Raw genomic sequence first — 20,119 nt, forward strand, 5'->3', positions numbered from 1 at the left:
TATATATATATTTATTAAAGATTACTTAACCTCTTAAAGTATACAAGATAATTTTAGTTGACAAAATAATCTCTATTCATAAAAAAAAAATACTTTAAATGTATAAGTATTTTAATAATTTTTATTTTTAATTTAAAATAAAAAATAAAAAGATAAAAAATTATTCAAAAATTCTTAACCCTAAAATTTATAATCTATATAATATATGAAAAATATTTTTCTCAACTAAAATTACATTTTAAGATGTTAGATAAGTTAGCAAGCAGTGTTTACATTTATTTTTTAATCTTTTCTTTTAAAATTAAATTAACTATTTTATTAATTTTATTTTTTAAATAATTTATTTTTAATTTAATAATTTTTTTATCGTTTTTCAAACCTAAGTATTTTTTTAATTATAAAACTATCTATAAAATAAATTAAAATTATTTATAATAAAATCATAGAAAATATTTATATTTGATTTTATAATAATAATTTTGTTACTTTTAATATTATGAAAGAAGTGTGTACTCGCATAAATATAAATAATAGGGTAACATTTAGTTGATGAGTGCTTAAAAGCTATTGAATAATATTTTCTTAAAAGGAAAGTTAACAAAATTTTTGCAAAACAATAAAAAAAGTGAGTTAAATATCATATATTTTAATATAAGAACAGAAAATAGTCACATCTCTAAAAAGGAAATATATGAATCTGAATAAAGAAAAAAAAAGAAATTGATTAGATAGTTTTTTATGAAAATCCCTTAGCATGAGTGTCGGTGGCAGATGGAAGAGTTTGCGTTTGGAACACAAATCAAAGAAAGATCACATCATACGACACTGTCAGATCTTTGTCGTTTTATTCGCAGCGTGTCGTTTCCACCGCTTCTCGCATTCATTCGCATAGCAATTTTTTTTTTTCATATTAGGGTTCTGTTTCAATTTTGTCACTCATATTATTCCAAGAGAAAAAAAAGCTTACTTTTCCTACCATTGCATTAACTTTTATTAAATTTAGTTGAAATTTGCAACAAATTTAGCTAATGAAGCAACCGGAGTTCATTAGAAAATATCTAAAATTTGTGTAAAGATTTTTGTTGGATGGTATTCTGTTAGTTTTAAAAATGTGAGCACAATGATCGGTTAAGAGAGAGTGTTGATAGCCCTTGATGCATAAGATTGTTGAGTGGTTCATTGAAAATGTCAAACAATAACCTTTCTATAAATGGTCCTTTCCCTCTAATTTGGAACAACACCACTGCAAATAACGTTACCAAAATCCCACTCAATTCTATTCCACAAGCTTTCAACCAACGTTCACGATCGCCAATGCTGAATGCGATGGCCGAGAACATCTAAAATTTAAGAGCCCATTGTCGTTGTTAACAAAATAAAAGCAGGGTTTGTGACCCATCCACAGGAAACATACCAACAAAAAGTTTCAATGAGCACACATGGTTCTTACAGCATGAGATCCAAAGCCTCCTTTGAAAATGAAGGCAAGGCCACGGTGAAAGAAAGTGGGGTAAGTCGATATAAAAAGAAAAGCACAAAAAGAGATTAAATATAATAAAAAAGTACATTTTTTTAATTATTATTGTTTTGAGTATCGAGAATGTAATGATGAAAGGTTGTTGATATTGTGAAAAATTGGAAATCCAGGGAGGAGGGAGTGGAGGGAAGAACGGGAAGACAATGTCCTCCAACAGCAAGGAGAATCTGTTCATATGTTTTCTGGTGACACTTTGGTACTCTTCAAACATTGGTGTGATCCTTCTCAACAAGTACCTGCTTTCAAACTATGGGTTCAAATTCCCCATCTTCCTCACAATGTGCCACATGTCAGCCTGTGCTGTTTTCAGCTATATCTCCATTGTGTTCTTCAAGGTGGTGCCTCAGCAAATGATCAAATCGAGGTCCCAGTTCATGAAGATTGCAACTTTGAGTCTTGTCTTCTGTGCCTCTGTGGTGGGTGGCAACATATCCCTCAGGTACCTCGCCGTGTCCTTCAACCAGGCGGTCGGGGCAACCACACCCTTTTTCACTGCTGTCTTTGCCTATTTGGCTACCCTTAAGAGAGAAGCTTGGGTTACGTATGCTGCCCTTGTTCCTGTTGTTGCTGGGGTTGTCATTGCAAGTGGGGTATGCTCGGTTCTCCCTAATCTCAGTCATTTCGATTGTCTTGTTGTATTTGAATGTTGTGACTAATCATGGGTGTGCGTTTCCTTTTGAGATTGGGATAGGGGCCTTGATTACTGATTTGTGAAGGGTGTTTGTGTAACTATGGAGACATTTCAATACTGTATCATGTTTCATGTGCCACTCCAGATCTGAAGTGATGTTGGGCAGATTGGGTTGTGATTGTTTGTGCGATTTAGTTGGTCTGTGATTGTTTGAAAATTACAAGGATATTATTTGTGATGAATTGCTACCGGAGAAGTTAATGAGATCTCAACTTTTTCAAGAACTGCAAAACAATGACAAGGGGAGGGCTCTTCTTTTCCATTTCCTGTTTTTTCTCTCACATGAAATAGATGGTGAAATTTCAGGACACTGGGAAAATGGTGCTTCTTGACATTATTCTCTGTTATGCTTTTCTTTCTTCTTTTTGGATCTGCACCGTTCTAGTTTATCAGCTTATATCAGATATATATATATATATATATATATATATATATATATATATATATATATATATATATATATNTATATATATATATATATATGTATGTATTTTTTGTTTCTTCATTTAATCAGGTTATATATACGATTACGATATCTCCCTGAAGCTTGTCATGAATTAGGCTCTTTTTAGTTATCTGCTTCTCATTGTTGTGGCATTCAGTGTATTGCATGCACACCCAATATAATTTGTAAATTTGATGAATGACTGGCTAGTAGTAGTAGTTCCCTTGATCTGCTTGGTGCATATTTTCCTTTCTGTTTTCCGTGTTTATTCATTTTGCCTCTATGGAGCATCAAGATTTTCTTGGTGATTACAGGGTGAGCCAGGGTTTCACTTATTTGGATTCGTTATGTGCCTAAGTGCTACCGCTGCAAGAGCTTTCAAGTCTGTCCTTCAGGGCCTTTTACTTTCTTCTGAAGGGTAAAATATTCTACACCATAGCTAGTATTTCCGACTATCTCTTTTTCATCTAACTTCAATTGAAAATTATATCTAAGATTACTGAAATCTGCAACCATATGGTCCCCTTCAAACCGTAATTTTTGCATTTGTAAGGAGCTAGCTGTCTAAGCATACTTTTCTTGGTAAACAACCATTGAAGGATGTATTTAGGAAGTTTTTACCTTACTGTGTCTGGAAGATATGATGTCATGACTCATAATTAACATCTTAGTTTTTTTTTTTTAATAAATTGCTGAAAACTTTAATTGGTGTTGTGATCGATAAACATACATCAACCATGGTATTTGCAACTAATGATTGATCATTAGGGAAGGTTGCGGAGTGATAAGTTATGTGAATTGTTGATTCAGGAACATATGTTATAACATTGCTTTAATGGATATTGTTTATTCTTCAGCTTGTTATAGGTATTGTAACTGTTCAGTGGAAAGTTGTGTAGCTAATGTTGCTTGCTTAAGTTTAACACTAGAAAAAAGTAGCTAACCGATTCATCTGGGATATGTGAGAAAAAAGAAAACTGTTCAAATACACTTTTTCTTTTCCTGCAAACTACTGCATTTTCAGGAACCAAAATAGATTCGGTAAAACAAGGGCCTCTTTACCAACTTGTGTAATTAAGCATGTTTGGACTTGTACCAGTTAGAAGTGCTTTTGTGAGCTTTTCTACTGGAAATATAGAGCATTTTCTAGTAGAGAAGGTCTTCCAACTCTGTTTCCAATCAGACTCTCATATATCATTGTTACTTGAATGAAAAACGGGCTGGTAGAACAATGCTACCTGCCTGAGAAGCGTGCATTTCTTTTCTCTCTCTTTTTATTCCTCTCCACTGCTCTTATACAATTGAAAACGAAAAATAGAACTTCTAATACCCTGATATTTCTTTTGCAATAAGTGGTGGAAAGATAGTATCAGTATGACAATGAGAAGAAGTTGTGATTCCTCTTGGACTTAGTTAACGAGAACTGGATAAGTCTTTTTCTTAGCTGGTACCAATGGTTATAATAATGTTTCTTATACTTCAACTTAACAGGGAAAAGTTGAACTCGATGAATTTGCTCCTTTACATGTCTCCAATCGCCATCCTAGTTTTGTTGCCTGCAGCTCTTATCATGGAACCCAATGTGGTAGATGTGACACTCACGCTTACAAAGGACCATAAATCTATGTGGCTTCTTCTTTTTCTTAACTCTACCACAGCTTATGCAGCAAACTTAACAAACTTCTTGGTGACCAAACATACTAGTGCTCTCACACTCCAGGTTTGCCTCTTTGTCACTACTATAAATTGTGAAACATGTTTAGTTAAAAGCTAAAAGAATAAGAAGTTATTTTAACCATTAAAACCATCAATGATGTTAAGCAGGTGTTAGGCAATGCAAAAGGTGCAGTGGCTGTTGTAATCTCCATACTGCTATTCAGAAACCCTGTGACTATTGTGGGCATGGGTGGATACACAATTACTGTGATGGGAGTAGCTGCATATGGGGAAACAAAAAGGAGGTTTAGATGAACATGGCAGAGCATTCACCACATTGTCTTATTCGTGTATTTTATTGTAGTTATTTATGATATGAACAAGATTCCTTGTAACGTGTGTAGGAGTAGAAGGAAGTGATTTTATACTAATATGCTGTTGTATCTACCACATAAATATTTATCTATCACTCGTACATTTTATCCCAACTCAACGTCCCATTTTTTATGCTGACATCGAGCACACAACAAATTCTCCATATGAAAGTGTACATTCTTGATTGGAAACCTTCTATTATTTGAAAAAAAAAAAAAATAGAACTTAACTTCTCTCTTTTTGTAGTCCTAGATGACCTAGCTTATTGTTTTTACCTTCTTTCACCCTTCTTTCACTGCACCATTCCTAGTTTTCAATTGATTAAAAATTTCTTGTCTTAAATATACAAATAGATTGATTTGTATTATCTCCATGAAACAAAGAATTCAAATTTGCTTTTTAACATGGTCTTTTGGTGTTTGTAATCGATTATTACGTGTATTTTGGAGAGTTGTACAGGAACTTGAATGTGACTCTCCAATCAAAAGAACCGGGCTTCCCAAGATTGTCTGAACTTTGTTTTATAATGATTTTTTTTCTTAGATGAGTGAGTGAAAAACATCGATCTCAGTTATAATTAAGACAATAAATCAAAAAAACTTATTTTCTTAACTGTTTTCAACGTGAATTATGGCTCAGTTCAATTTACTCATTAGATTATAATTCATTCTTTCTTTCTTTATCGAACAATTTAACATAATAAAAAAAACATTACAATAATAAAAAAAAGTATTTTCATTTGTTAAAAAAAAACATTACAAAATAATAAAACTTGTTTATAAGAATTTTATCTGTATTATTTTAAACTTTTATTATTAAAATAATTAAATCTCTTCATTTTATATATATTACCAATTCTAAAACATAATTTTTGTGTTCCTTGTAGACAAACAACTTTAGCATCACAAAATAGGTTGAAATTATAAAAAAAATCAAATATATTAATATATTTTAAAGATATAGAAAAGTTTAATTTTTTTTAAACATATGAACAAAATAATTAAAACAACTGAGGATATACAAACACTACCGTACTGAATAAGAAAATGGAGCAGAAACTACGTTTGGTATTTCTACTTAGCTTCCTTGCTAGACCATTTTGTCCAATACCAGCAGCCACTTGTTTTTGTATCTTGTCAAAAGTATTAGTAAAAAAAATGTTAGAACAACCATTATTGTATTTTAGAAAAGCCGGTGAGTGACAAGGTAGAAGAGTTTAAAATCCAGCTCATAATAAAAAGTATAATACCGTGGTTGATCAAGAAACATAATATACGTAAAGATTTTATATATATAAACACTGCTGTAGAGTCTAGAAGCATGAATAGGAAAATGGAGTGTTTCTGCTTAGGTTCTTGCTACACACCATTTTTGTCCAATACCAGCCACTTGTTTGGGTATGTTGTCATCATAAGCATTAGTCAAACAAAAAATATTGTTACAACACCATTATCGTCTTTTAGAATAGCCTGTTGAAGTGACAAGGTAGAAGAGTTCAAAATAGCTTGCGGCATTCGATTAATGGTTACACTCTGAATTGAAAAGCTCAATATTAATTGTGTGTGCCACGATTCTGTCATCATGTTCCACCACTCGGAGGGGTACTTAGTTTATTAAGCTTCTTTTAGAAGTAACCGTTGGAGGATTCTCGCATATGCTCTTGGAGACTACATAGAAAACATTAATCTTTAACATTATTTATTGGTTTGGGTCGTGTACTGTGCACTTACGAGCCCAAAACGAATTTGGCCCATTACGATAGAAGAAAGGCAGAGTATCAAGGGCAACGTGGCATTTGCGTTGCTTCAAGACAGACTTAGANAGAGAAGCGTCAGAGGTTTTCTCTGATGGAGGAGAGAGACCGAGGCAGATGTCGGTGGCCGGAGGAGCTCCGATACGNCGGCGAACGTCGACGGTGCAGAAGACAAAGTTGNAGATCACGTCACGGTGAGTAAGAAAAAACTCTTCTTTTATTATTTGAATGAACATATGAAAAATACAATCGTTTGTGTATCTGATGGGGGAAAAGGGAAAAAGGAACTCTATATAAATAGATCACGTCACGGTGAGTAAGAAAAAACTCTTCTTTTATTATTTGAATGAACATATGAAAAATACAATNGTTTGTGTATCTNATNGGNGAAAAGGGAAAAAGGAACTCTATATAAATAGAGTTCCAAGGGGAAGAACGAGAAACAGGAAAACCAACAAACGGCCCACTGTTCAAACGGAACAGTGAAGAACTGTTTTAACAGAAACAGTTAAGAGAATCGAAGGATTCTCAATACCCTCCCTTCAAGCTGGACTGTGTATATTTACCAGTCCAAGCTTGGGAATGATTTGTTTGAAGTTGACGCGATGCGGGAATTTGGTGAAGACGTCGGCCAGCTGTTCATCGGAACGCACAGGGAGAAGGTGTATAAGTCCTTCCTGGATCTTCTCACGAACAATGTGACAGTCAAGCTCAATATGCTTGGTCCGTTCGTGAAAGCTTTGGTTGTGAGCAATATGGCGAGCAGATTTGTTGACGCAGTAGAGGACAGGCACTCCAGCTTCTTTAATTTGAAGGTCTTCAAGTAAATAATGGAGCCACTGTATTTCAAATACAGTGGCAGCAAGGGCTCTGTATTCAGCCTCAGTGGATGACCTGGAAACGATCTTCTGCTTCTTAGACTTCCAAGGTATAAGAGATGTCCCAATAAAAACACAAAAACATGTTGTTGATCTTCTAGTGTTAGGACAACTAGCCCAATCAGAGTCACTAAAACTCTTTAGGTGCATGGGAGAGTCTGCAGCGTAAAACAACCCTTCACTAGGAGTAGATTTGATGTATCTGAGCACATGCTGGGCAGCCCGATAATGGTGCTCTGTAGGAAATTGCATAAATTGACTAAGTAAGTTGATAGTATAACATAGGTCAGGTCTAGTGTTTGTAAGATAAAGCAACTTCCCTATCAATATTCTGTAAGATTCAGGATCATTGAGTTGGCTGTCCTCATTGTATAAAAGACTTGTATCTCTAAGAAAGGGTGTAGTAGAAGGTTTGCATCCTTCCATTCCAGTTTCCTCAAGTATGTCTAAGGCATATTTTCTTTGACACAAGTGAATTCCCTTTTTAGACCTAGCCACTTCAAGTCCGAGAAAGTACTTGAGTTCTCCAAGATTCTTTATACGAAATTTGTTGTGTAGGAGCTCTTTGATGTAATTGATTTCTTCTAAGGAATTTCCTGCCAATACAATGTCATCCACATATACGAGTAATGCAGTAAAGTGTGTAGCAGTTCTTTTGGTAAATAGTGAGTGATCAGACCTAGACTGTTTGTATTTAACAGAGGTAAGATAAGAGGACAGTTTCTCAAACCATTGTCTGCTTGCTTGTTTCAAGCCATATAAAGATTTAGTTAGTTTGCAAACCTGTCCCTTTGTATGAATATTGAGCCCTGGAGGTGGCTGCATATAAACCTCTTCATTGAGGTCACCATGAAGAAACGCATTGTCCACATCTAATTGGTGTAGAAACCAATTATTGGAGGCAGCAAGAGCTATTAAGAGTCTAACAGTGGTGAGTTTAGCAACTGGGGAAAAAGTGTCAAGGTAATCTATCCCTTCCTGTTGGGTATACCCTTTGCCACTAACCTGGCCTTATGCCTTTCAATGCTTCCATCAGCCCTGTATTTAGTTTTATATACCCACTTGCAACCTATAGGGGTTTTTCCTGATGGCAATTGAGTTAAAACCCAAGTATTGTTGTCCTGCAAAGCTTTAATTTCTCTCTGCATGGCTTCTATCCATTCCTTTTTGTCTTTAGCTTCATTGTAAGTCTGAGGTTCCCTATTTCCAGTGATAGTCATGACATATTTGGAGTGTTTTTCTGACAAATTATCACAGCATAGCAGATTAGTTATCGGATAAGGAGTTTTAAGATTATTTCTAGTAGTCAAGGATTGGTTCACCTGGTGGATGTAATCTTCTAGGTAGGCAGGTGATGGGTGTCGCGGCCCATACAAATTTAATTGCATATGAGAAATGCAGTATAGCTAGGAAGTGACTCCTAGGTCGTCTCACAAGGACCAACTGCGGTTCAGAATCAGGTCTAACACATAGTGGGGGGGGGGGTTTGAAAAGTTTGTGAATGTAGATGCATAAATTAAAATTAAACACAACCGTATATAATTGAAAGCATAATGAACGAAAACAATAAACTTAACGGTTCTAAAGCAAAGTGTATAAACTAATTAAAATGCAACATATAATAAAGATATGAAATTTAAATGCAACACTTAAACTAAACATTGAAATGCACATTGCAGCTAAAATAAATAATTGATACGCTTAAACTAACAAAACTTCAATTCAAAAGGGTTGAAACAAATTATATGCGCCTAAGTCTAATTAATCTACCGCTCCATCACCAAAATAACAATAAGAAAGATATGTGAATAGTAAAGTAAAATAAAATGGATAAGCTAGCATCGGTCCAGGTGTGAATAAAAGATAATCAAAACTTATTGCAGAACTTGACAACAGCCCCTTCTATTGAATTGAAATTACGTGTGCTCTTCTTCCTAAAATAAAACAACCTAATAGCGTTATAATATCTCTTCTAAAATTAAAAACAAATGTGCTTATCCTAAAATCTAAAAATAAAAAGAAACTGAGTGCAGGTTCCAACCAAATCAACATCACCCGTGAGTGCTTCCACTTGCAACAACACTTTCTACTCCACATCACTCTCCATTTCCCTAGTCAAGAAACCTCTCCAAGGAATAATGTGTGATAGTGAACTCTCGGTGGCGGCTGCGTCAGAGAGAATAATTCCCCCCTTCATGTAACCATCCCCCCTTGGGTTTTGTGCCCTCTCCCTAATATATGTTGGATACTACACTTCATTCTATGCTTATGTGTCTTCAAAAGCCCAACAAGAATGAAGCTGCCCAACAAAATTGAAAATCCTCCATGCTGCTGGACCGTGAACGTTGATTGTATTTGATGAAGAAATCAACTCTGTCCATTTCCAAAGCCTTGCTGGATATTACTCTTTGATTGGGCCGAGAAGACTGGATTGGTTTCTACTGCCACACCTTTCAGATGCGTGAAGGCTGGTGGATGATGAGTTGCTTGTTGTTGGACCGTGGGCCAAAGCTGCTGGATGTGATGAAGGCTGATCTCAACGCTGCTGCACGTGGATTTTCTTGCATATCTTGCAGCCCCCTAGACCTAGGAACAAATGGGTGCAGGCCGTGAGTTGCTTCAAGCTGCTGGACGTGGGCTCCAGCCATAACTTCTCTTGCTTTTCTGCAATGCATGATGCACAGGCTGTGATCATCTAAGAAGTTGTTGGATCATGCTCTACCTTTCTTTGGGCAGTGGTGAAGTCCAGTTTAGAAGCTGGCTGGACGTTGCTAAGGCGGCTGCAGATGCAAGGCTGGACCGTGATGCAAGTCGCAGCTGCTGAACCTTCCAAGCACACCCCTCTCCAAGCTGAACGAAGAACTAAATATTTAACTCCCACCGTGCTGCTGTTGTATGGTCTGGAGGATGAGATGAAGCCCGCTGGACGTGGAAAGATTTGTTGGGCTGCATGGTGGAAGCTGCTGTACCGAGCCAAGTGTGGGACGTGTTTGCTGTTGGGCCATGAAGAAGCTTGAAGCTTGAAGGAGTTGTTGCTTAATGGCTGGATGCACGTGGAGGAGCTGCTGTAGGATCAAGACGTTGCAGCAAAACTGCTACTTCTCTAGGCCGTAGCTCTTCAAGCCTATTTTTCTAATTGCAACACCTTTTTATAATGGGCCATGTCAGCCTGCACCTCTTCTTCCCATTGCAGCCAAGGAAGTGAAAAGCCAGCCAAATAAATTGAAGATTTAATCACCAGACCATGATTCTTCTCACCGTTGGATCACCCTTCTTTTTTATGTAACCCGTGTGCCTGATGCTGGATGCTGATTTAGGCTGTCACTCCATGTACCAAGTGAATCAGGGGTTACACCGAGAAGGCCTACTGAAACTCACCACTTTGCTTGTTGGACCTCCTTTTTCACCAAGCACACATTTCTTCCTAGCTGGACCGTGGAGGCTGTTGTTGGGCCAAGGTGTGCTTTGATTTTTCTACTGGACACCTCCTTTTCTGGATGAAGAATAATGTTGCTGCAGTATATTACTGTCCAGCCCCTTTCTCAATCCATGGGCCGAGAGTGTTTCTCCACTTTCTTCAAATTTTAATTGCCAACCACACCCCTCGATTACTAAATCCACACCTTCTCACTCACTTAAGTTCATTTTAACCTTTAGATGTCCCAAGTTGTATTTTCAAAATTTTCCCTGAAAATAATAATGCAAATAATTAGCTCAGAATATTCAAATTAATTAAAATTAGAATTTCCGGTCAAATTAAGCACAATTAGGAAAAACGGGAAAATATTGGACAATTAAGCTCAATTCCCTGATTAAATTCGGTGCAATAAACTAAGGGAAATCAATAAAATATCGACTCATCAGCAGGAGCCCTTCTAACCCTTTCTGGCCTTCTATTGCTGTGGTTCTCTTGATTGATATTTGTGGGAGTAGGATTCGGCAGTTCTGCCTCCTGGTTAATTTCCCCTTGTTCGTCAAGATGGTCTTCATAAGTAGGATAGTATTCTTTGGAGAAATATGTTAGGAACTCGTCCTCATCCTTTTCATTGTTCATGCTTTGCTGATTATCTTGAAAGTTCTTATAGGGCAACACTTCTTCATAAAATGTGACATTTCTGCTAACAAATAGTTCTTTGGTATTTATGTCTAATACAATATAGCCTTTTACACCACTTTTATACCCTAGGAATACTCCTTTTCTAGCCCTAGGATCCAACTTATTTCTATTGTTTTCAAGTGTAGAGGCAAAACATAGACATCCAAAGACTTTAAGATCAAGATAAGTAGGAGCCAGATTGTAGAGCATATCATAGGGAGTCTTATATCCTAGACTAAGAGTAGGTAATCTATTTATCAAGTAAACTGCATGTCCAATAGCATAAGACCAGTAAACTTTAGGTATATTTGAGTGAAAAAGAAGACTGCGTGTCACATTGAGTATATGCTGATGCTTTCTTTCAACTACAGAATTCTGTTCTGGTGTTTCAACACAACTTTTCTGATGAGTAATTCTATGCATATCATAAAATTTTACATAATTAAACTCTGGCCCATTGTCGGACCTAATTATTTTTATCATTTTGTTAAATTGGTTCTTGATTTTAATGATAAAATTTTGTAGTAATTCCTTGGTTTGTCCTTTATTACTCATTAGAAAAACCCATGTGTGTCTGCTGTAATCGTCAACTGTACTAAGAAAATACCTGTGTCCATGAACAGAGACAATATTCAATGGCCCCCAAATATCACAGTGAATAATTTCAAAACACTCAGTAGTAACATATAGGCTTTTTGTGAAAGGCAATTTATGTTGTTTTGCATAATGGCAAGTGTCACATACAATATCAATATTAGTCTTAACATAAGGAAACATCTCACATATGTGTTTTACAACATGATTTCTAGGGTGTCCTAGTCTAAGATGCCACAGATTAACATCAGATTTTTTAAAAGAGAAAACAGTCTTGTCAACATCTCTTTGTTCTGGTTTAGAGAAATCTTGCAAGTAATAGAGACCATTCCATGGTTTAGCATATCTAATCGTCTTCAATGAACGATTCTCCCTTATCTGACAGTTCTCATAAGAAAAGGTTAGATTACAATCTAAGTCTTTAATAAGACTTTGAACAGAGATTAGATTGAAACAAAAATTAGGTATGTAAAGAACATTGAAAATGATGAATTTCTCAGATAATTGAACTATCCCAGCATATTCAGCAGTAATGGTAGTTTTATTTGGTAGTTTGATGGAAATAGGTTTAATTTTGTGAAAAACAACAAAATTGGATTTATCATGTGTAACATGGTCAGTAGCACCTGTGTCGATAATCCAGGAAGAATTACTTGGTTTATTCTCAGTTTCTTTCCTTTGAACCTGATTGACTTTGTGAATAGATGATTCTTCAGCCTTATCAATTATTTTTAGAAGCCTTTGCATTTGTTCTGGTGTGAAAAGATTGACATTATTGTTGTTGTTGGTCTGTTGTTGGGTCTTTAGGCTGCTTTCAGAGTCAGTGTTGTTCTGACTCACATTAACAGAGTTCCAATCACTTTTCCTTTCTTCTTTCTTGTACCATGGGGGGTATCCGTGCTTAGAATAGCACTCATCAACAGTATGATTCATTTTATTACAATAGGAGCATTGCTTACCATAATTTGGGTTTCTACCTCTACCTCTGCCTTGTGCACGAGTTCCACGTCCTTGATATTTCCAGTTCTGGTCAGGTTTCCAGTGATTACCTCTATCAGTAACGTTTACCAGAATTCTGGTTTCTGTAATGCACTGCTTTTCCTGTCTTTCTTGTTGAATGATCAAAGAAAATACACGGTTAACATTAGGTAAATGATCCATCAAAAGGATCTGTGTTCTAACAGTATTATATGAATCATTCAATCCTTTTAAGAAGCAGATCACATGTTCCATTTCCCTATATTTCAACATAACCTTGGACAAATCACAGTTGCATGGAACTTCACAGGTGCAGACAGGGATAGGTCTTAAAGACTCTAATTCTTCCCACAATATTTTTAAGTCAGTGAAAAATTGACTCACGCCACGTTCCCCTTGCTTGATCGAATGTATGTCCTATAATAAATCTGAGATTTTAAAATAATCTCCTTTTGAGAACCTTTCTTTAAGCTCATCCCACAGTTATTTAGCTTCTTCGACGTAGATGACGCTCTCGGCAATGTGTGGGGATAAGGTCTTCGTTATCCATGACAAAATCATCACATTACATCTTTCCCAGGTGTCATAGGTAGCGTCTGTTTTCTGAGGTCTTTTAATAGACCCGTCTATGAATTTAATCTTGTTTTTCGAAAGCAGAGCCCTCCTCATGGCTCTGCTCCAGGACGAGTAGTTATTCTCGTTGAGAGTTTGAGTGCTCAAAGTCAAACCTGGGTTTTCTCCCGGGTGCAAATAGAACAGACTTGCAGGATTTGAAGACTGGTCTGATTGATCCATGGCGACAAGAAGGCTTCAAGAACCCAGCAAAAAGAACCCAAGAAATGGGCCCAAGAAGACCCAAGAGTCAGCAGCAATGGCAACGGAAGCAGAGCAGGTACTAGACCTGCTCTGATACCATATTGGTTTGGGTCGTGTACTGTGCACTTACGAGCCCAAAACGAATTTGGCCCATTACGATAGAAGAAAGGCAGAGTATCAAGGGCAACGTGGCATTTGCGTTGCTTCAAGACAGACTTAGAGAGAGAAGCGTCAGAGGTTTTCTCTGATGGAGGAGAGAGACCGAGGCAGATGTCGGTGGCCGGAGGAGCTCCGATACGGCGGCGAACGTCGACGGTGCAGAAGACAAAGTTGAAGATCACGTCACGGTGAGTAAGAAAAAACTCTTCTTTTATTATTTGAATGAACATATGAAAAATACAATCGTTTGTGTATCTGATGGGGGAAAAGGGAAAAAGGAACTCTATATAAATAGATCACGTCACGGTGAGTAAGAAAAAACTCTTCTTTTATTATTTGAATGAACATATGAAAAATACAATTGTTTGTGTATCTCATCGGAGAAAAGGGAAAAAGGAACTCTATATAAATAGAGTTTCAAGGGGAAGAACGATAAACAAGAAAACCAACAAACGGCCCACTGTTCAAACGGAACAGTGAAGAACTGTTTTATCAGAACCGAAGGATTCTCAATATTATTGCTTTATCTTTGAACAGTTGACTTCAATTCTTTTGATGGAGTTCGCTTCTTCTTCATCATCATCATCGTCCTTATACTTCAATTCAGAACCTCGTTTCATATACGATGTGTTCATCAACTTTGGAGGAGAAGATATCGGTAGAAGGTTCGTTTCTCATCTCCATTCTGCACTTTTACAAGCTCAACTCAAAACTTTAATTAACGAAGAGAATCTGCCGGAGGGACTGGAGCTGGACGATCAGATAGGAGCAATAGGAGGAGCTAAGATTACGATAATTGTTTTCTCCAAATCATACACTGAATCTACCTGCTCTCTTCGTCATCTTGAAAAAATCATTGAATGCCACGAAACTTTTGGTCAAATAGTTCTGCCCGTTTTCTACGAGATTGACCCATTGGATGTACGTCATCAGAAGGATGATTTTGGAAAAGCGTTGGAAGAAACTGCACACAGATGCTATTCAGGAGAACAACTGGAACATGCGCTGTCCAGGTGGAGCAGTGCACTCAATAGAGTTGCAGGGATCACGGGTTGGGATGTCAGAGATTTCAGGTAAACAAATGAATCCTTCATACTTTTTTTCCTTTGAGACTGAATGAAGCATAAGGTCGTGAGTTAATGTTGGTAACACATTATTCATCTTGAAGGCATGATGCTGAACTTGTGAAGGTAATTGTTGACAGCGTTCGGAGATTACTGGACCACATAGACTGGTATATTAATCAATTTCCTCTTGGATTAGATTCCATCTGGGAAGACGAGATTGAATCTACTGAAAATCAATCCACCGAAGTCATAGGGATATTTGGAATAGGAGGATTGGGTAAAACAACCCTAGCCATGAAAATCTATCGAATTGAGTTCATTGGTAAGAGTTTTATGGGGAATATTACTGAAGTTTGGGATCCAATAAATACGTGCTGATTAGAAACAAAATCTTCTTTTATGATTCCATGTTCAAGGTGGAAAGCTAGTGGATTGGAACTATGACGCAAAAGTGAGCGGATGGCTAAAGAAACCGGGGAAGAGGAGTCGATTATGTCTTCAGGATGATGTAAAAGATGTACTGGAAGAGAATATTGTAAGAATTAACATTTTTTATATGTTATATGATTTTCAAACCTCTTTTGAAAGTGTTTTCATTTATAGTGTAATGCATGTTTTGTTAACTTGTTAGACTCAACATTAAGCATCAACATTCAACAATTATTTAGGGATTTCTCAATTGTTTATCTTTGCTTTATTCATCACAGGAGACAGAAGCTATCGAGGGATTGTCTCCGAAACTGCATTCCAGCAGTAGAGATTGCTTGGAAGCTCATACTTTCAAGAAATTGAAGAGACTAAGACTGCTACTCAGTGCAGATTATGGGCAAATTTCTAAACAACTGAGAGAGTTTCCTTATAAATACATGCCAAATAACTTTCATTTGGAAAATGCCATTGCACTTTGATTTCAAGCATAATCGTCTCCAACTCGTCTGGAACAACGCCGGGTATTCATTACATGCCCTTTTCTTTTAAATTAATAGATTAATTACAATAAAAATAGTATAATTGGTTCTGTTTATAACTATTGTATTTTTTATCTTTCCTAATCTTTTGTCGAAAAACTATGCTTGCAGGTTTTAGGGTGGTTAAAATTCGTTAATCTTAGTCACTCCAATATATGATAGAAACACCTAACTTTTCAGGACTACCAAGTCTTAAAGAGCTCATTCTAAAACATTGTCCAAGTTTGGACAAAGGACACCAATGTATTGGTGATCTCTCCAATATACTAGTGATAAATTTGAAGGATTGCACAAGTCTAAACTATCTCCCAAGAAAGATATATAAGTTGAGATCTTTAAAAACTTTCATTTCGAAGCTTAGGCCCTTTAGATATAGCACAGGTGAAATCCTTATAATTGCTGAAAAAAACACGACTGTGAAACAATTTGAAAAAAACACAACTGTGATCAATTGTAAGCTAAAAAAAATATCATATATAAATCCCAACTTGAATTTGAAGGATCGTTGCTAAATATTTGTTTTTAGACTACACGTAGCATCTTTATTTACTTTATCTTTTTCTGCTTTAGTTGTTGAATTAAGGCTTTTTAGTCAAAATATGTGTTCCTAAACTTTAGGAGAATAATAACAATCAATTTGGGAATCTCAATTTGTTTTTTTCCTCTTTTTTGTTTTGCTAACCTAAAATTCTGTAAAACAACAATTGGTTTCATATGAACTAGACGTTATTCAAATTAGGATGAACGAATATAAAAATTCTATTATTATCGATCCTTTTTATTGCTTGTATTTACATTAGTATTACTCCGGTCAAGAAGTATTATAAATGTATTTTATAACACGTTTAAACCCTCAGTCCTCCTCCCATAAATTTTATAAAATCGTAATAAAAATGATGATATTTTGATAATACTTTTTGACAACTCTTTTAACAACAGGACACGTGTTATATTTTTTTGGTCTATTTGAATTTATGTTTAAAAAATATTTAAAACGGTTTTTCTTTTAAAAAAGTTGTTAAAAAGACTTTTTCTTCCAAAAAAAAATCGCTAGAAGCTTCATTCCTTGTTATCCACAGAGCATCGCATCCTCCGTTAACCTCATCAGTTATAACCAGTCATGATCAACCTCTTTTTTCGAACCACCACGATCAACCTCTCTTTGCGAACCAACACCTTGAAAATCTTCAGACCACCATGAAACCCTTACGCCAGCGAAAGCAGAAGCTAAATTGCCTTTAATTTAAGCCAAATCGCACAAATTTACCCAAATTGTGACACAAAACGTGAACCACCAACCGCGTAACCAATGCACCACCATCAACGAACCTGACGTCTCCTCCATAGCAATCACTCTAACCACCTGTAGAGCAAAACCCCCTTCATCTTCCTCTGTGAAAGCACGAGCTTCATCACGCCATGGAACCCCAATCTACAAATAAAAGCCAACATCTAACACTGATAGGTAAAACCACCGCGAGCGTCGCCAAGAAAATCCTAAAACCTAAATCGCACCGCCGCGAAACCTCCATTCAAGTCCACTGTCGAACATTAAGTAAGCGAAAACGTTTCTTTCACAACCCAAATTTGTCAACTTTTTTACAATGACACTTGGCGTCTCCTCATTGGTTAGTTTGTAATATTTTTTTTAAAATGTGCATTTTGTCTTGGAGGGAATTTTTGGAAAGGCATTTGAGATTCTCCTCTTTATTTGGCAGTTTCATTTGAAAATTCCTGTCTCTCGACCATTTTCATTTCCCTTTTCTTTGTCTCTCTCCATCGAAAGAAATTCCCCCCTCGTTTGTCCCTGTTTTCAGGTTGGGGCATTTCCTCGTTTGTGGAAGGTTTAGGGTTTTTGCACACAGTGTCGAGGTTGGTACCACCATGAACTCAATAGTTGATGCATTTGGTTGAAAATGGGTTTGGGGGAATGAGATATTACGTTGTTTATACCTTGATCATGCAATTTGTGATTTTGTACCTTTAGTGAAAGTTTATGATATGTATTGAAATGTTGAAGGCTCTTGTAACAAGAGGATTGAGTATTGTATTATGAATATTTTGTTTTTGGAAATTTGATTTTGATTTTTTGGTTTTGCCCTTGTCGTTGTGTTATTGTAGGTGAATTGGTTTACTAAGTATTTCTTCCAATGCAATTGAGTATTGTATTATGAATATTATGAACATTTGTATTCATCCAATGTAATAGTCTTGTATTTGTGTACAAGAACATGTGAAGGAATGAAATGATCACAAAACCAAACCAAAAATACAAGAAAAACATCATAATTAGTCATTTCAATCCAATGAACAATAAACAAATATTTACATCTCAATCAATATACACATCCATCAACATAGACATTGCTGGTACCAAAATAAATACCAAAATCAATTCATTTATCAACAATTTCAAACAAAATTAGAAAGATTGTTCTGCTACGATTAGGAAATAATACTTCAGAAATTCCTACCAAAATGTATAAGCTACAAAAATGTAATGAAGGCAAGTTTTCATGTTCTTTCAACAGAAAATCGTATATCAACTACAAATCATGTTTTCCAAGACCAAAGTACTTGCGACACTCACTCTTTCTCAGTTCCTAAGCAAACATCTATTTCCTTGAATTCTACAACCTTTTCTCCAAAACAGAAACCACCACTGGAATCAACCCATCTAACCAATAATTCATTTAGAATATTCCTACCAAGCTTAGTATTATCATTTAATTCTAAAAACCATCGAAATTGTATCTTCACAATAAATGACTTGTGCTCCTCACTCAATCTTTCATTCAAGGGAATAAGGCATATACCTTGCTCGCAACACCAATGTCAGGGAAGGATTCCATTACACACAATACAATCAAGGAATTGAAACCAAAAAGGTAAGAACTTGAAGACAAAGAATAAATTTGGGTTTGTCGAAGAAAAGGAGAGACAAACGATAGAGGTTGGGGAGAGTTTGGAGAGAGATTGGTGATCGTTGATGGAGAGAGAAGGAGAACAAAAATTGAAACCCTCAAAATGGAGAGAATACTGAATGAATAAGGATATTTTTGGAATCATACAAATTGGAATCCTCAACCCTTTTCCATGTTAGCCTTTTATAAAAAAAAAATTATTCAAAACGAGTTGGAATCCTCAACCCTTTTCCATGTTAGCCTTTTATAAAAAAAAAATTATTCAAAATGAGTCAATACAATATTGATACACGATGTCATCAAAATATTAACAAAAGGATGATGATATTTTGACAACACTTTTTAATAATTTTTTTTACAACAAGACACGTGTCATTACTTTATTGGTCTATTTAAATTTACGTTTAAAAAATATTTAAAACGGACCAATCATGAGTTGCCACATATGCGTTGTCAAAAAAATATTAAAAAAGTGTTGTTAAAAGAAGTTTTTTCTTAGCAAAATTAGGTTGTTAACATATCGCGATCTTTTAAAGTAAAATAAACCTGACAATTAATCTATTGAGTGGCATGGATCCATTTATGTGTCACTACGCGAAGCATAGGCTAGAACTTGAAAGTAAAAAGGAAAATGATATTTTAACACCATTTTTTGACACCATTTTAACACTGCACACGTGTCAAAATGTGATTGGACGGTTGTTTACTTCTTTCAATGGGAGAAATTTTCATAATTTTTATTAAAATTTTTTGACACCATGTTGACACTGCACACGTGTCAAAATATGGTTGGACGATTTCAAATTAAAAAAACAAACTTTGGTTTTTTTCTTCCAAATATATCTCTGCCTCAACTTTTTTAATTTGAAATCATCTAATTACATTTTGACACGTGTGCAGTGTCAAAATGATGTCAAAAAATGTTGTTAAAATATCATTTTCCTAATTTTAAAATATAAAAACATATATTTTAAATATTTTAAAGATATTAAAAAGTTTAATTTTTTTTTTGAAACATATGAACAAAGATAATTAAAACTAATGAGAATATACAAACACTGCTGTAGAGTCTAGAAGCATGAATAAGAAAATGGAGCTGAAGCTACCTTTGGTGTTTCTACTTAGTTGCTTGCTACGCCATTTTGTCCAATACCAGCCACTTGTTTGGGTATGTTATCATCA

General features: G+C 35.6%; 2 protein-coding genes across 3 annotated transcripts; both read left to right on the forward strand.

Moving 5' to 3' along the window:
* The first annotated feature begins 1,116 nt into the window (after positions 1-1,116).
* On the forward strand, positions 1,117-4,817 carry LOC106752516 (UDP-URONIC ACID TRANSPORTER 1). The gene is made up of 5 exons (XM_014634211.2): positions 1,117-1,510; positions 1,648-2,127; positions 2,988-3,091; positions 4,165-4,393; positions 4,498-4,817. Exons 1-5 carry the CDS (start codon positions 1,430-1,432, stop codon positions 4,642-4,644), a joined length of 1,041 nt encoding a protein of 346 aa, XP_014489697.1. The 5' UTR covers positions 1,117-1,429; the 3' UTR covers positions 4,645-4,817.
* A 9,211-nt stretch (positions 4,818-14,028) lies between these two features.
* On the forward strand, positions 14,029-16,482 carry LOC106752559 (TMV resistance protein N). 2 transcript variants are annotated; one of them, XM_014634259.2, is made up of 6 exons: positions 14,029-14,166; positions 14,516-15,051; positions 15,147-15,367; positions 15,462-15,580; positions 15,753-15,995; positions 16,125-16,482. In XM_014634259.2, the coding sequence occupies exons 2-5, from the start codon at positions 14,534-14,536 to the stop codon at positions 15,951-15,953; spliced, it is 1,059 nt and encodes a 352-aa protein (XP_014489745.1). In that variant the 5' UTR covers positions 14,029-14,166; positions 14,516-14,533; the 3' UTR covers positions 15,954-15,995; positions 16,125-16,482. The 2 variants fall into 2 exon arrangements, with proteins under 2 accessions (XP_014489745.1, XP_014489746.1); XM_014634260.2 differs by having other exon boundaries at positions 15,183-15,367.
* Positions 16,483-20,119: the final 3,637 nt, after the last annotated feature.

The sequence above is a fragment of the Vigna radiata genome, unplaced genomic scaffold (assembly GCF_000741045.1).
Source record: "Vigna radiata var. radiata cultivar VC1973A unplaced genomic scaffold, Vradiata_ver6 scaffold_154, whole genome shotgun sequence".
Lineage (NCBI taxonomy): Eukaryota > Viridiplantae > Streptophyta > Magnoliopsida > Fabales > Fabaceae > Vigna > Vigna radiata.